The sequence below is a fragment of the Symphodus melops genome (genome assembly GCF_947650265.1).
Source record: "Symphodus melops genome assembly, chromosome: 21".
Taxonomy (NCBI): domain Eukaryota; kingdom Metazoa; phylum Chordata; class Actinopteri; order Labriformes; family Labridae; genus Symphodus; species Symphodus melops.
Genome location: NC_136711.1, coordinates 3,594,986 through 3,610,757, shown reverse-complemented (window position 1 = coordinate 3,610,757; position 15,772 = coordinate 3,594,986). Strand labels below are relative to the sequence as shown.

The 15,772-nt window shown below is 39.2% G+C and overlaps 3 protein-coding genes across 5 annotated transcripts; 1 reads left to right on the top strand and 2 right to left on the bottom strand.

Annotated features, from left to right (window-relative positions):
- Positions 1-127: 127 nt before the first annotated feature.
- pdap1a (pdgfa associated protein 1a) lies at positions 128-3,283 on the bottom strand. Its single transcript, XM_079372070.1, has 6 exons — positions 3,086-3,283; positions 1,732-1,814; positions 1,558-1,635; positions 1,273-1,397; positions 944-1,095; positions 128-576 (listed from the first exon to the last, which is right to left on the bottom strand). Exons 1-6 carry the CDS (start codon positions 3,096-3,098, stop codon positions 548-550), a joined length of 480 nt encoding a protein of 159 aa, XP_079228196.1. The 5' UTR covers positions 3,099-3,283; the 3' UTR covers positions 128-547.
- A 516-nt stretch (positions 3,284-3,799) lies between these two features.
- cby1 (chibby 1, beta catenin antagonist) lies at positions 3,800-5,505 on the bottom strand. Of its 3 annotated transcripts, none has more exons than XM_079334035.1 (5): positions 5,401-5,505; positions 5,087-5,185; positions 4,843-4,948; positions 4,578-4,690; positions 3,800-4,229 (listed from the first exon to the last, which is right to left on the bottom strand). In XM_079334035.1, the coding sequence occupies exons 1-5, from the start codon at positions 5,404-5,406 to the stop codon at positions 4,149-4,151; spliced, it is 405 nt and encodes a 134-aa protein (XP_079190161.1). In that variant the 5' UTR covers positions 5,407-5,505; the 3' UTR covers positions 3,800-4,148. The 3 variants fall into 3 exon arrangements, with proteins under 3 accessions (XP_079190161.1, XP_079190163.1, XP_079190162.1); XM_079334037.1 differs by having other exon boundaries at positions 5,316-5,499; XM_079334036.1 differs by having other exon boundaries at positions 5,321-5,498.
- A 430-nt stretch (positions 5,506-5,935) lies between these two features.
- plbd1b (phospholipase B domain containing 1b) lies at positions 5,936-15,574 on the top strand. The gene is made up of 11 exons (XM_079334025.1): positions 5,936-6,191; positions 6,785-7,007; positions 7,647-7,730; positions 8,724-8,865; positions 8,976-9,122; positions 10,270-10,414; positions 12,209-12,409; positions 13,324-13,464; positions 13,596-13,781; positions 13,915-14,021; positions 14,913-15,574. The coding sequence occupies exons 1-11, from the start codon at positions 6,125-6,127 to the stop codon at positions 15,087-15,089; spliced, it is 1,620 nt and encodes a 539-aa protein (XP_079190151.1). The 5' UTR covers positions 5,936-6,124; the 3' UTR covers positions 15,090-15,574.
- The last annotated feature ends 198 nt before the right edge of the window (positions 15,575-15,772 follow it).

Genomic DNA, 15,772 nt, shown 5'->3' with positions numbered 1-15,772 from the left:
GCATCTGTTTTCCCCCCCTAGATAGTGTTCGTTTCTCCATCTGTCTCTGATCTGGCTTTGTACAAAGCAGGTGAGTTGGAAGGAAAAGGAAAGCACCAAAAAAGAAAATCCTCATGCACGCTCACTGTAATATTGTCAAGTCTTTTACTGAACTTGTAATAGGTAAAGATGTATGAATCAAAAAGGAAAGGAAGTAACTTCAGCAGCTTTAGAATTAAAACCATAGTCGGTGGAGAAGAAGAAAGAGGGAGTGAAGCACTTGGAAAACCTGCAATCGTCTCCTCTTCTGGATTTTGAAGAAAACGCAGAGGCATCCCAAATGGTGCATTCCTCTTCATCTTGCTTTGCTCCGCCAGTTTTCCCTGTCATGACAACGCAGTCATGGAAATCCCACACCCCTCTGATCTGATATGAGGGACAGGAGTTCAGGAGCAACCCTGATCTTACGCCACTCAAACTGGTCCTCTACCCGTTCTCCTCCTCCAGATCTCCTCCTCTCTTCTTCCCTCGGAGACTGAAGTGCATGTTGAAGCTTGAAGGTGAAGGACTAGCGCTTTGCTTTAGACTCTTCAACTTCTTTTTTTCGGAAATAAAGAAACAACATGGATTAGACTGGAAGGTTTAAATTTAAAATGTGTAAAACAAACAATGACTTTCAAAAGAAAAAATGATGGCATGCATGAATCCTTAAAATGGCTAGGTGGAATATTCTGTCCTTACACGTTAGAACACAACAGGACATGTACGGACAAATCTGTCCTCAAACTAAACAGAGGTTACTGGATCATCATGTCATGACTTTGGTGATCCCAGCACAGAAACAAACCTGATGTGCTGATGTGGGAGCTGAGTTACTAAAACGTAGACCGACAATATAAACTATACGAAAGTGACGTTAGTCTTTAGAAGAACTCGATAAATACAAAAACATCTGAAGGCTCACCTTTCTTGAGTTCGTCTCTTTTCTTGGCAGCGTCCTCTCTCTGTTTCTTGATGATGGCCAGTCTTGCCAGGTCGGCCCTGGCCTGCTCAGTCTTCCCCTCCAGATGTAACTTCATGTAGCGTTCCTTTGATTTCTGTTTCTCGATCTCCTCTCTGACAGAGACAACAGGAGGCATACACACAACATTAAGTATCGTTGTGGAAAATGTTTAAAAAAAAAAACCTGATACAAGCAACCACAAACAAAGCCTTTAGGAAATTTGTGACATTTAAATAAATATATGAACTTAAATACTGTCATTGCTTTCTCCAGTGACTGTGTGAACCCACCTCTCCCTGCGAGACAGCTCTCGAGGAGCAGCGACGTCTAATTCAGCCACCTTCTTGTTCTTCTGAGACACACGGTTTGGGTTCTCGATCTCGATGAGACCCTCCACTCCGCTCCTCTTCCTAGACTGTGTGCAAGCAGAAACGCATTCAGGACACCAGTGAGACAGAAAGCTTGAAGCAGGTCAATAATCAACGTTCTTTTATCCTCTAAAAACACACTACACTGTTTATTGAATATTTTTTCCTCCGTTTATGTCAACATCAAACTCCTCTCCCCTCACTCACATCGGACTCGTCCTCGCTGCTGCTCTCGTCGCCAGACTCCGAACCGCTCCCTTTCTCTGCAGCAGCAGGATTTTCTTCCTGTTAACAAACACATTCAAACACATTACTGCTACTCCAATAGTAACCCAACATAAGCATTTATTTTTCTTTTTTAAAAAGGTATTTTTCTCTCACCAGCTCCTTCTGTGCTTTCATCTGACGATCGATCTCCTCAGGGTTGCTGAACTGCTTCCCTCTGCCCTTGTGACTCCTTTTTCCTGAAACAAAATTATTTGAGGTGTCAGAGGCAACGAAAACTATAACCAAGCGTTTCATTTTACGAAGCCTCTGTGAATTCCCAAATATATATTTTTTACAAATAAACATTGAAAACTGTACGATGTCATGTGGCCATTGAATAGCGATCAAGCTTTTTCTTTAGACTGCTCGGTAGTAGGGCTGGGCAATAAATCGAAAACTAATCGAAACCAACATTCAGAATCTCTACTCGACGTCATCTTGCCCATGTCGATCATTTTGATTATTTTCTGAGCAGAGTCACATGACAACACATTTTGTCTTCAGGGAAGACGACAAAACGAAAAGAGGCTTTACATAAACGCTGAGGAAAAACGTCTCCTGCTTTAGAGAAGTTAATTTCTGCTTCAAAACTCAAATGTATAGTTTTATTTCTGTTAAAAATATTCAATAAATAACCATCAAATATTCATGCTCTCAGTGGAAAACAACATCCCAACTTTAATGTTTGAGCATTGTTACAGTAAAAAGAGCATGTCAGCCAAGTATGAGGGCAAAAAAACCTAAAACTAAATAATCGTTCAAGAATCGTAATCGAAGTCAAATTTTCGATTAATCGTGGTCATATCGCCCAGTCCTGATAGGTGTACTGAACACTTCGATGGTGGAGATGAAATCATAAAGGCCCATCTGTACCCCCTGGTGTTAAGACCAGACAAGACATAAACAAAATTATTTAAGAGTTCTACATTTAAAATATGATGTCGTTGAAAGGGCAGAGAAGAGAAGAGAGTTGTTGGGACATGAACACAGACAAAGTTCATGGTAGGCCAGTTTCCACCTCATCACACCTGATGAGTACAGACGAGGACAGGAGAGGAACAATGAGCCAGGTACATAAAGATGAGTCAACTTAAATTAAACACGTTGAACAACTCACAATTAGCATTTATTGTGTATTAAACAGAGAACTACACGGTTTCCTAGAGGTGATTTAATGTGCACATGGTAGAGGCGTTTAAACACAATCTGAGCCCTTTTAAATAGAAACAGTTACCAAATATAAGACCGTATCTGTGTTTGTAGTAAGACTGTAAATAGACACTACTGCTAAACTGCTCTTCACTGTTTTCCTTTATGATAAAAAACAAGCTCCTAACCGGTTAGCATGCTAAGAGCTAAGCATGTGAGAGTTCAACGAGACTTCACGCTACTTGAAGCTAACACCCGGCTAGCTTCAACTAGCCTGCTAAAAATAGCATGTAAAATGAGCCTTCAGCGTCACACTTACCACCTCGAGGCATTCTGAAAAATGAAGTTTATAGGGAGTAAGCCGACTGCTTTATCACAAAACTGACGAGACAGCAGAATATAATCGGTTTGAAGTGCTGAAAGAAAAGGCTAGAAACTCCTTCGTCTCTCCCGCTGTCGGCAGCACAGTCACCAAAACGCTGCTGCATTGAGTCATCACAAACAGCGCCTGCGCAGTAAGTAAAGTCTGACCAATCAGTGCGCTGATAGTTTGACTGACTCGTAGATCAACCAATTAGCTTCAGGGAGAAACAAACGACCGTCTCTGGATGATGTCAACATCAGATCTTGTTTTACCTCGAGAAAGTTGACGTATCAAGAATATGCAACAAATAAATAATTAAACTCCAGGCAATATGATAAAGAACAAATATGATTGTGACGTTTATATTATTCATACAACCATGTAATAGAAAAAAAGCAAAGTGGACACTAAAAGTCATTCTGTCTGCGTCTCTCTTGTACATCGGCACCCTTACAAATGATGTGTTTTGAAGATTTAAATAAAATTACTAAAGCATATAATATAATGCAATACATCCAATTACATAATCTCACTGTTTACAAGCTAATGCTTTTGTACTAAATGCTACAAACACTGATTTAAATGTCATGTGAGCGTGTTACTGTAGTTGAACAAGTGGTGAGATTTTTATTCTAAAAGCTCTGAGTAAAAAAGAAAACAGCTTCAAAGTGGTGGATTTTATTTTTAATCTGAATTAAAAAAACAGCGAATACAAGAAATGTCACCTTCAAATAAAAACCTTATAAAATATACTGTGCTATGAGTAAGAATGCTCACAGTTTTCCCCATTAGTTATAAAGGAAATGCAGAACAGAGCCTATAAAAAATAGTCACTTAGAAACAAAGTAAGGCAGAGATCTACAACACAAGATTCCCTCATAATGACAGAAATGATTAACAAATTATATATTTTTCTCTTTTTTTTTAACTTGTTTTGGCAAACAAAAAGCAAAGTAAGATTTTGTCTCTAAGAACTACAAACATGAAAACATGTCCTATGAAAAAGGCATCAGATCGGTCATTTCTTCCGTCGATGTTGAGTCTTTACATCTTCCACTTCTTTCTCCATAAGGTGATACTCCACAGTTGTCTCTGTTAACTTCATAGGAAGATGAAATATTAGTTACTCATAAGATTTGGTACAACACAAAATTGCATCTACTATTACAATTGTATTAAGTTTTGAACTAAAATCCAGTACACAGTATTTGAAATGAGAGCAAAGCATTATGGGATTGTGTTTTGACCAATTTTTAGTTATTAGTTTTTTTTAGCCAGAAGGTGAGAACAAATTATGGACTTGTTTACTAATGCAAACAGGTTCATAAAAAAATCATTGCATCTAACTGAAATGTGTTTCAGAAGATGGTCAAAGTTAGTCTTTCTAAAGAGGCATTGTCCATCTTACCTGAGAATGTAAGGGCATAATTAGCTGCTCGATTCTTACCATGTCCAAGAGAATTTCAATCTTTAGTTTCAGGAGGTTGTTCTCTTCCTCCAGCTGAACATTTCTTTTCTTAAGTCGCTGCAATTCTCTACCAGATGAATTTCCGCCTGATTCTGTTGAGAGGAAAACAAAAAGACAGATTGAATGATGTATTGGTTATTAAGATAACAAGGGTGAATCATCAGATATTTCACGTGGAAAAGAAAGCATCATCACGTTTTTTTGCACTTAAGGTTTGTAAGCAGCGTTAGTGTGTCATCATTACCTGTTATCCACTGTCCCTCTTCAAATTTCCAGCTCTGACCTCCAATGTTCATCACAGGAGGTCCATACTCAAGGCCCAGCTCCACTTCCCTTGTTGAACGATCCAACTACAAGAGATCACACATCTCAGTTATCTCAAAACACGTCCACAAGTTACATCCTCCTCAAGGTACAGAGCTTAGCAAATGTATTAGATAACAAATAAATGAAGAAGTTAATAAATAATAATTCCATAATAAACTCACCGTGTGCAGGCTGGACAGAGAGGCAGATTTACGAGGTGGAGTCTTTTTGGGACTGAATGTGTTTCCAAAGAGCGGCATCATAAGAGATCTTTTCAGGTCCTGTTATATGGCGGTGAACAAAAACAAGCATTATTATTATATTATTATCATCAGCTTCACACAGGCACAGTACAGTTATCTAGCTAATGCTAAGTGGCTAACACTCGCTAAGTGTTAGTGCTACTCATACCTTACATTTAAACGAAACTCTTGACTGCCTCACAGATGGGTTAGTAGTTGTTGTGTCACTGAAAATATGAGCCTCATATATTTACCTCCATACAGACTAAGTATTTAAATTCTCACGGGGCAGTTGATGTTTTTTTGTCTTCAAGCTAAGCCATGTTTTGTTCTTCTGCGCATGCGCGAAAGTACCATCTGTTTAAAGTGGACACCACTCGTGAATAAATCAAGGTTATAGGATCACTCTTGTCGTCACCATTTGCCATGAACTTGTGTTTTAGATAAATGAATGTATATGGATGCTTAAGTGCTCTTGTTGTGGCCGTTTTAAGCAACATGTTAATAGTAAAGATTGCGCCCTACATCATAAACACCCCTCTTAAAGGGATAATAGATCCATCCGTTAAACGCAGAAGCGTCACCATGGCGACAGCGTCACCTGGACTTTTCTAGCTTTTCTGTCATTGCACTTTGTTTTTTTTTTGTTTGAATTAACGAAAACGAAAAAAATGTTATAAACCCAGCATAAAGCAGCAAACCTATCAATTCAAACTGTCAAAGTAAATGTATAAAATTCATTTAGCCACGCCCCTTTAACAGACAGCCCCAGTGGCCTAATGGATAAGGCACTGGCCTCCTAAGCCAGGGATTGTGGGTTCGAGTCCCATCTGGGGTGGTTGCTTTTTCCCTGTCTGTATGAAAGGATGTTGGATTTGATGTTATTCAATCAATTAAATTAATTTCAAATGCTAATGCTCAATATTGACTCGCTATCACGTCGGTCAGGCAGGGAGTCGCAGGAAAACGTCAGCCGTCATGGATAAGCAGAGTATCAAACTGTGCATATTGCTGACCTACTTGGCTGCATCGGAGCGAACTTACCGTGAGTACCATTCTTGTATCTCTGCACATGACGGAAAGCAAATTAGAACCAATGAATTAAGGTATAATTATTGTTTAAAATAAAGCACGGGAACTAAACATTTGATTAACAGATCAGGGCACAGCTCACAGTGGCGACAACAGTGAAAGAATAATAGTTTTGCTGTCTTCTATCATCACAAAAACATCTTAAATATGTTATGTTATGTTATGTTACATTCTGTTATGTTAACGTTATCCGGATATTCCACATCAGTAGCCAACTGTCTGTAGTACGGCTCTGAACGTTAATTTAATATTTCACCTATTATATTTTCCACTATTTGGTGGATAAAAACACTCATAACGCTAAAGCCAATGTTAAAACCTACCCATAACATTAATTAGAATAGTTTACAACTGAAAAGTAACTGTAGCCTACTTGTATGTAGTTGCTAAAAACAAGACAGAAACTTATTAAGCAATAGTCTAAATAACAACATATAACTAAGTGTGTTTTTTCCTTATATTTAATTGTATTGGTGACCTTATTTTACATAATGCATGTTATTCAACCTCAACCCTGCAACCCTTTCCATCCTCCTACAATGGTAGAGCTCCAAAAGGCCACTGTGTATTGGGATGCTGCCCAGAAAAGTGTGATCCTAAAGGAGGGGGTGATGGAGACAGAGGGGGGAGCTTACGGTTACTTCAATGACACTCTGCTTCTCACTGGATGGGGCGTCCTGGAGATCAGTGCAGGTCATGGAGGAAACCCACAGCAGGACGAGACCACCTTCTTCCTGGCTGGGTACCTGGAGGGTTATCTTACTGCGAGGTGAGTGTCTCAGATGTCGTTGTGAAATGAACAATTATTAATTGGGAACAAGCAGTTCCCAAAAGACCATGTTACCTTCAAAGTCTGTGTTATTTTATGTTAAATAAGATTTAATAGCTAAATAGCTTGTTTTCATCAGAGAAGTTCTCCTTTGAAATTTGACAAATGTAAATCAGAAGAAAAAAAGTAAATCAGAAGTTTCAAATTAAGCCGTGAGACAAATGATGAAGAGTTAAATCATGCTTTAAAATGAGGGTAGAACTATAAAGTTACATAAAAGGGAAATATAAATGATTTCTGATTAAATTAGTTTTATCCATGAAGTCTCTTTTGTTTATTTTATTTAGCTTTGTCTCTTTTGACCCACAACTGCTGATTGTTATTATTTATTGTAAAACGTTTATTGTATACCTAATAGCCAAGCTGTTTTTTTTATTGTTGTGTATTAAATAATCTGAGTCAGCTTTATTGGCCAGGTATGCTAACACACAGAGAATTTGACCTCAGTGAACTTTGCCCTCGATGTACAAAAGTACAACAAGGTTTGAGATTAGATAACAATAATTATCAACAGTAATAAAAAAACGCAAAGACTAAACATTTAAGTTTATTACCACTCTTCCTATGCTTTCTCTTCAGACAGATGTTTCCTCACTACTACAACATGTACCCTCAACTCATAAAGGACGAGAAGGTCTTGAGCCCCCTGAGAAGGTTTTTAAGGTACTGTTTCTGTTGTTCTCTTATTATTCCCGCTGCAGGATGAAACTTCTGTTTATTGACAGAAAAGTGTCAAACCAAAGCCACACTTCAAAAGTAGGGTGCAGATATCACAAACAGAGACAGTGTCTATTCACAAAAAAATACAAGACATGTTACACATTTTAATAAATACATTTCCAGTACTTCTTGTTCTTCATATTTTTGCTCTTCGCAATCTAAAGTTCTTTAATTATTCTAACTAATCACAAACTATAAAACTAGCAAGAAAGGAAATCAATGAATTAGAGTTTCCAAGGTTTAATCGCCTGAGTAAACCTCAAGTCAATATCTGTATTTATGTTCATACTTTTTTATATAGAAACATATAAGAAATAATTTGATGACCTGAATCTGATTTCTTCTATTAGTGATGTAAAGATTAATCGTGAAATCGATTCAAAAGTGTCAAAGTTCACGCCGGTACTCGGTTGGCAGCTGCAGAGCAAGATTTAGAAATTGAGGACGCTCCATCGTTTTTTTTAAATCAGAGGCGCGGAAGCATTTTGGCTTCAAAAAAGAAAATGAAAAGCGGTGAGAAGAAAACAGACGAGACAAAAACTGTGTGACAATATTACAAATAGACGGGGGACTATAGAAATAACACAACCAACATGATGCAGCATTTAATCGACACCTCAATGAGAAGCTCCAATCACCTGCCCTTGATGAGAGAATAAAAACATTAACAACAAGCAGGTTAGCAGCTCCTGAAGGAAGTTATAATTTGTCTACAGTTTTATTTTGTAATATAAATTGCGACAAAATCGTTTTGTGGACCCAGTATCATGAATCTTATCATATCGTGGCTTTCGTTAATCGTTGAAAATGAAAGTCACGTAGCAGTGATTACTATATTTCTGAGTTGAGTTGCACTCTCAGTTGATTTTAAGAAGAAACCAGTTGCACTTGTTCATTGTTGTAACAGAAACCAGAATGCTCTCTGATGCTCCGCAGTAAACAAGACCAGTGGGCCAGAGAACAGGTGAAAATGAAGAGATCCAGCGACCCCTTGTGGAAACACTTGGGACTGATCCTGGCCCAATTGGATGGGCTCCATGCTGGAGCTGCACAGTGGGCCAAAAGCAAACACATGGAGGTGTGTTATGATCACACTTTTGATTGTTTGTTTAATTTTTTTGTCGGTGAGAAAGTTGCCACAGTATCATATCATTCATCTCCACCACTTGTTCTCTCTTTCCTCCCAAGCCTCTATCAGCGTTTGCTCTCCAGTTTCTGAATGGCGTGGGAGACCTCCTGGACCTCGTCCCGGCTCTGACTCCTCGCTCCAACTCCTCCACTGGCGGTGGCGCTTTCGGGATGCCAGGAATGGGCCACTGCACTGCTCTCGTCAAGGTCAGGCCAAGCTCATTTGGCTCCAGCTGTGAAGGGGAACTTGGGAGGTCTGAAAGCAGGCCTAATTAGTCTTTATTGTGGGTCCTTAAGCATGGGGTTTCCTCTTCTTCAGTGTGTCAATAAGGAGGATAAAAGGCCATTAAGAGGAGAACAGTTTCCTGTCCACAAATACCCATTCAGGAAACAAAGGCAAAGTGTAAATATAGAGTGAGCCCAATGTGAGCCCTTTTTTTAAACAGTTCAATCTGCTGCTGTTACGGCTGATTCATCACACACTGAGAAATATCAAATTGTGGGTTTATCTAGTTGTGCAAAGAGCAATTGTTAGTTCCATTTAATGCAGCATTTAAATCCTGTCTTTCTTTATAGCGACATATCACTGTGAGCTCAACGCTAATGTTACTAATGCTTTAATTTTACCTCCTACTTTAGTCAAATGAAGAATGGCAAATATAATGTTTCTGTTTCTGTACCTACCAAGCTAAAATCCGCAGGTTCAACTGATCTTAATGCTAATGCTAGCATGCAACAAGCTTACTGTATAATACAATTTATAATGCTGATAGTTAGGATTTACCACAGTTTAGTTTTGTTACAGTGACAAAAAAAAAAAAAGGGTTAACATGAATATAAAGTTCTATACTTTAACCCTGTTAGCTTTACGTGAAATGCTAAGCAAGCAGGTCAACTCACTCTCAATAAAAATGCTAATATAATGTTAACTATCTAACTCAAGTCAATATAGTCATGGCAAACATATCTAGGTTTGGGTTAATTACAAAAATGAATGAAAATCCACAGAAGGAGGAGCTTTGTGCAGATGGAGCACTGAGGGAAATGCTACTTTCAAAATCATGCTAGTTTTCGAAAATTACCAACCCCGTCTCTAATAGAGTTGACTACAATATGTTGGACTCGGGCAACGCCATTAGCCTTACGTATTTAAAGATAAATCAAAGTATTGTCCTAAGTCTATCACAATTTCTCATCAAGTTTGTGCTCAAAAAGGAAATTATCGATGTTGTTAAAACAGTTCAGCAGTGATTTTTTTTCCTCAATAACATGGGCTACATGTAACTAATAAATGTCATTACAACATGTAAACATCCATAATCGAAGCACCATTCTCTCTCTTTCTGGTTCTTAGGTGCTTCCAGGCTTTGAAAACCTGCTGTTTGGCCACTCGAGCTGGTACACATACGCAGCCACTATGCGCATCTACAAACACTGGAACTTCAAGATGTCTGACGCACAAGCTGCCACTGGAAAGTTGTCGTTCAGCAGCTACCCTGGTAAACATGTACACTCACACAAGACGATGGACCTGAAATTTGAGTAGGATAGTGTGTAAACATACAGCAAGGAAAAGCAAAGCATTGTTTTAAAACACTCTGAGCGAAGGTGAACAGCTTGTGGTTAATCCACATGATTTCATTCTCATCTTGGAGAAAATAAACAGTGGCATGGAGGACTTAACCCAAATCCTCAAAGAACATTCTCCCTGGAAAGTAATTCTTCTACTAAGCACACAGCTCAGTCAGCGCGCAGAAAACACCCAGTGCAGTGTATAAACACCTCGAACAGAGCCATTATGAAGTGTATTCCTCTCTGTGAACTCAGGGGACACTCAGGAAATGTGTGAGCCAAGATTTGCTGTGTGGTCTGAACCATAAAAATCCTCTTAAAAGGTCCATTGCTATCAGAACACAAGTGGTTTAAAAACAAGGGCTATTTTTAGATGGCCGAGGACATCACTTCGCCTTATGAAGAAAAAAAAGAGATGAAGTACAGCCCTGTCATGTGTGACCCCTGCAGCCTTCCTAAGCTGCTTTCTCCCTCTCTCTGACACACACGCACACACACACACACACACACACACACACACACACACACACACACACACACGCACACACACATTCATCAGCACATCTGGGCCAGCAGGACAAGAAAAGATGAAATATAAATACTTAACTTAAAAGTCGATGTCGAGCTGCATATGGTTATTATATTATTAATGACAGCAGAAGCAGTATTACATCAGAAGAATTCATACTTTTCTTTAAACCAGCAACGTGTGCAGTTATAATAGCATGAGGCTGTTACAGCTGTGTAAATAGAAATAACAGGTTTTTTTAGATCACTGGAATTGTTACTTTTAAAAATCTTTTTTGTAGCATTCAATAAACTCACGACAAGATTCACGATTTATTTTATAAAATGAGACTGTACAATGATGACTGAAGAAGATTCCTTTTAGGAGCTGCTAACCTGCTTGTCAGTGTGGTTTGACCTTTTAATGTTTTTATTCTCTCATTAAGGGGAGGTGATTGGAGCTTCTCATTGAGGTGTCGATTAAATGCTGCATCATGTTGGTTTTGTTGTTTGTATAGTTCCCCGTCTATTTGTAACATTTGCACACAGTTTGTGTCTCGTCTGTTTTCTTCTCACCGCTTTGCACTTTCTGTCTTAAAGCCAAAATACTTCCACACCTCTGATTTAAAAGACGGTGGTTCGTCCTCAATTTCAACATCTTGCTCTGCAGCTGCCAACCAACTCGGCCTCTCTTGACATCTCTGAATCAATTTTTCATGATTTTATGATTAATCTTTATATCTCTAATAATAACTTTGATTTAGCCTCTAGAAGCCGGCTAACAATGGACACAGTCTGCCAGTAGTTCATTTGGTGGATGTTCAGTACATATTAGTTTCATTATGTTTCCAAACTAACTAACTAACTAACTAACTGTTCTCTACATCTGCCTGCTCTGTGATACAAAGCAGGTATAGTGTGGGTACATTGTCGCATTTTACTGAATGAACAGCTTGCTGCAGCTGAACATGACTTCATGAGATCTGTCAGAGTGAAATAAAACAAGATGATTTGTTTTGATTGAAAATCTACATCCCTCAAGAAACCAGTAATTACAGCTGTCTTAACACTTCCCACTGCTGATAACAAGTCATGCAAATATGGATAGGAAATAATATCATTGCAGTGTTGTTGACTTTTCAACATCCACTCTTTGAAATGGACCTTGAAACTTTCTCCTTTAACCCCTCCTCCTCCTCCTCCTCCTCCTCCAGGATTCCTGATGTCTCTGGATGACTTCTACCTTCTTGGGAGCGGCCTGCTGATGACGCAGACCTCCATTGGTGTCTTCAACATCTCTCTGTTCTCACAGCTCAGCCCTCACAGCCTGCTGGCCTGGCAGAGAGTCCGCCTGGCCAACAACCTGGCACATAGCGGAGATGATTGGGCCAAGATCTTCTCCAAATACAACTCAGGTGAAATTCGAGTCGATCATCCTATTTATAACTGTAATGTTGACAAACTCATAAAATATCAAAATCAAAGAAGTGGTGGACAGAGTCTGAAGGGATTGTGACCTGATAGTTTTGAAAAACATGAAAATTATATAGACGAGAGACCATTCATTCATGTAATGTTTTAAATATAAGCATATTATTTGTTACTATTTTCCTGTTTGTCCTCCCTGTTTGAGATTTTCATCTTCATGCAAAATTGCAGCAGGAAAAAAAAACTTTGGCACAAACAACCTGTTTTTATAAAAGTTATTAGGGCATTAGTTTCACTCCTTTAATAAATATATTATTTCTGCCATAAGCAGCTTTGTTACACTTAACCCACCTGTGTTTTGAGCTGAAAATGACTGTCACCATTCTTAATCTCACCATTCACAATTACATTTTCGACATGGGGATATTACACATTTACAGTGGTAACCCGTTAAAAGTCCACAGGACAAGTTTCCATAGATAGATTCCTCAGACTCTTAAACCAGACCATTCCCCTTTATTGCACAGTAATTGTGTGTGTTAACTGAGCAGCTGCTTTGATCTGTCACGTCTTGTTGCTATGGGAGGGCAGGGGAGAACGGGACAGAGTGTTCTCGAGACCGACAGCCCTCTCATTACCCAGCAGACTCGGCTCTCATACTCCTCATCCTGCCAAACTGTTGCAGTGGCCTGCAGACCCTTTTACCCACGAGCCTTTACTTAACCTTTGTTTTCATTTCATTCAAATAGAGTTAGGTTAGGGATTTATGGTCTGTGCAAGCCAATAACTCCAGAACAAGAAGTTTACCTTGTTTCTTCTACTACTTTCAAATCCTCCAGGCCAATGGAAGACGTCATGATGTTTCCCTGTGCCAGTCGTGTTTAATGTGTCTGTATTTTAGGTACCTATAATAGCCAGTACATGGTGGTGGACCTGAACAGGATCTCTTTGGGTCACAGTATCAAGAGTGGAGCTCTGACTGTGGTAGAGCAAATACCCGGGAAGGTGGCGCGCTCTGATCAGACTCAAGCTTTACGGAGGGGTACGTGGAAAAAAACAACGCCCATTTGTTTTTATGTATGTTTCCATTTACTTTATTGTTTTGTTCTGAGAGGTCATTTTTGTAGGTGTAAGTCTTAATACACCCCTTCTTCACTGTGCTACATTTGGCAGGTTACTGGCCGTCGTACAACATACCATTTCATGCTGACATCTACAATCTGAGTGGGTACGGTGTGATGTGGAACAGATATGGAGAAGACTTCTCCTACGACCTCTGCCCCAGAGCCAAAATACTCCGCAGGGATCAGGCCAAAGTGTCCGACCTCAACTCTCTTAAACACATCATGAGATACAACAGTAAGTGTAACATCAGATTAGCCATGCATTGTATATTTTTTAATCTTTTCCTGAATTCTAAGGGCCTTAAATATTGACAAAACAATGGGATAAACAAGATAATGGAGGATGCTGAAACCCAGTTCTGTTTCAGACTACAAGAGAGACCCCTACTCCAAGGGCCATCCTTGTAAAACCCTCTGTTGCCGTAACGACCTGAGACCACGGAGACCACGTCCAGGGGGTTGCTATGACACCAAGGTAAAAAGACATAAAAAGCATATAAAAGGATAATTCGGTTTAGAAATTACATTTATTTCAGTGCAATGCATTAATGCACTTGCATGTGTATTCTTACCAGTTTTGTTATTTGGTCTTTCAATGATGTTTTGTGTTGAGCAAACACTACAAGTCTACAAGCAGCTAGAAGCTTTTCAAGGCTGCACAGTGGCACTTAGAGATACATTATAGTGCTACAGATGAAAATGCCCCATTGCTGATATTAAACAGCTTTAAAGGTCATATATTATCCTCCTTTACAACAAGTTACACAATTCTCAGAGCTGCCCAAAACATGTCTGTGAAGTTTCTTGTTCTAAATCCACTCTGATCCTGTATTTGATCATGTCTATAAACCCCTCTATTCCAGCCCTACTCAGAACAGGCTGTTTCTGTGTCTGTAGCTTTAAATATGTAAATGAGCTGTCTCTGACCACGCCCCCTCTCTGGAAGGGCTCGGGTGGCTCTGGCTTTCTTGCACTATGTCCTATTGTTTACAGTGAGAAGGCAGACTCAGAGGGCAGAACAATCACCTAGCTGTGGGAGTGTCACCCACCTGGGGGAGGGGCTACTGTCCTTTATGATGTCACAAAGGAAAAATATCATGGGATTATATTAGTGGTCATGCAACAAAGATTACCACCTGTAAAGGATACGCACATATACTTGGGCTTGGGAATTTACTAAATGCTTGTTTATGACTTGTAAGGTCAGCTTTTATTTGAAACATTATTATCAAAGAACATGTTTGAAATTGTCTGCAACAGAAAGGTCTTTATTCTTGTGAAGAACATTTATCCATAGGACTAATTAAATTACTTTATTTTCCTCCTGTTACTCATCGAGGGCATCACTAACCATTTCTGTCTGCAGGTGACCAACTACCAGATGGCGCTCAAGCTGGTCGCTGAGGCAATAAATGGCCCAACGACACATGGGGGCCTGCGTCCCTTCTCATGGCAATCCTTCAATCTTTCCAATCATCAGGGTCTCCCACACACTTACAACTTCTCCTTCGTCACAATGAGACCCACACTGCGTCAGCCTTGAGCGCAACAGGCAGAAAATACCTCCCACCCATGCATTCACATTCTGCACTCCATTTGATTATCCTAATGTCATTTCCCTGTAGCTGAATAATGCCAGTCTGATAGATCATCACTTGTTGTTGTTGTTTATAAAGTTGGCTTTTTATTAATACATTAGTTCTCCATTCTTAAATTCATTTTCAGACCATTTGTTTTCAACCTCACTGTTCTCCTTTCTGGTATCATTCAATAGTAGCAGTAGGGTAAAAGTACAGTAGCACCTTATTGAGGATTATTCACTGAAAAGGTTTGTTCCAGATATTTTAAATGCTACATGTCAGGAAGATTCAATCAATTGAATTGAGTTTTGATGCAATATCCACTCGGGTAACACATTGATGTTGTTGTTTATTTGATGTCATGTATGTCAACGATTATAAAATATTAATTGACTTACATCGTGGAGCATTTCGGTCTTACTTTACAGTCATTTATAAAAACTTGAAGACCCAGCATTTTTTCTTTTTTATTAGTGTTTTGACAAAACCAAAGCTCCCACAACAATGGATAAGAAAACTTAGATCCATTACTCCTTATGCAATAGGCTCCTGAAGCATACCTGAACTCGGCCTATATTATATAAAAACTATTCTCAGTCTTTCCTTCTGAATCACTGCCTGCTAACTTTCCACCGGGCAGATGATG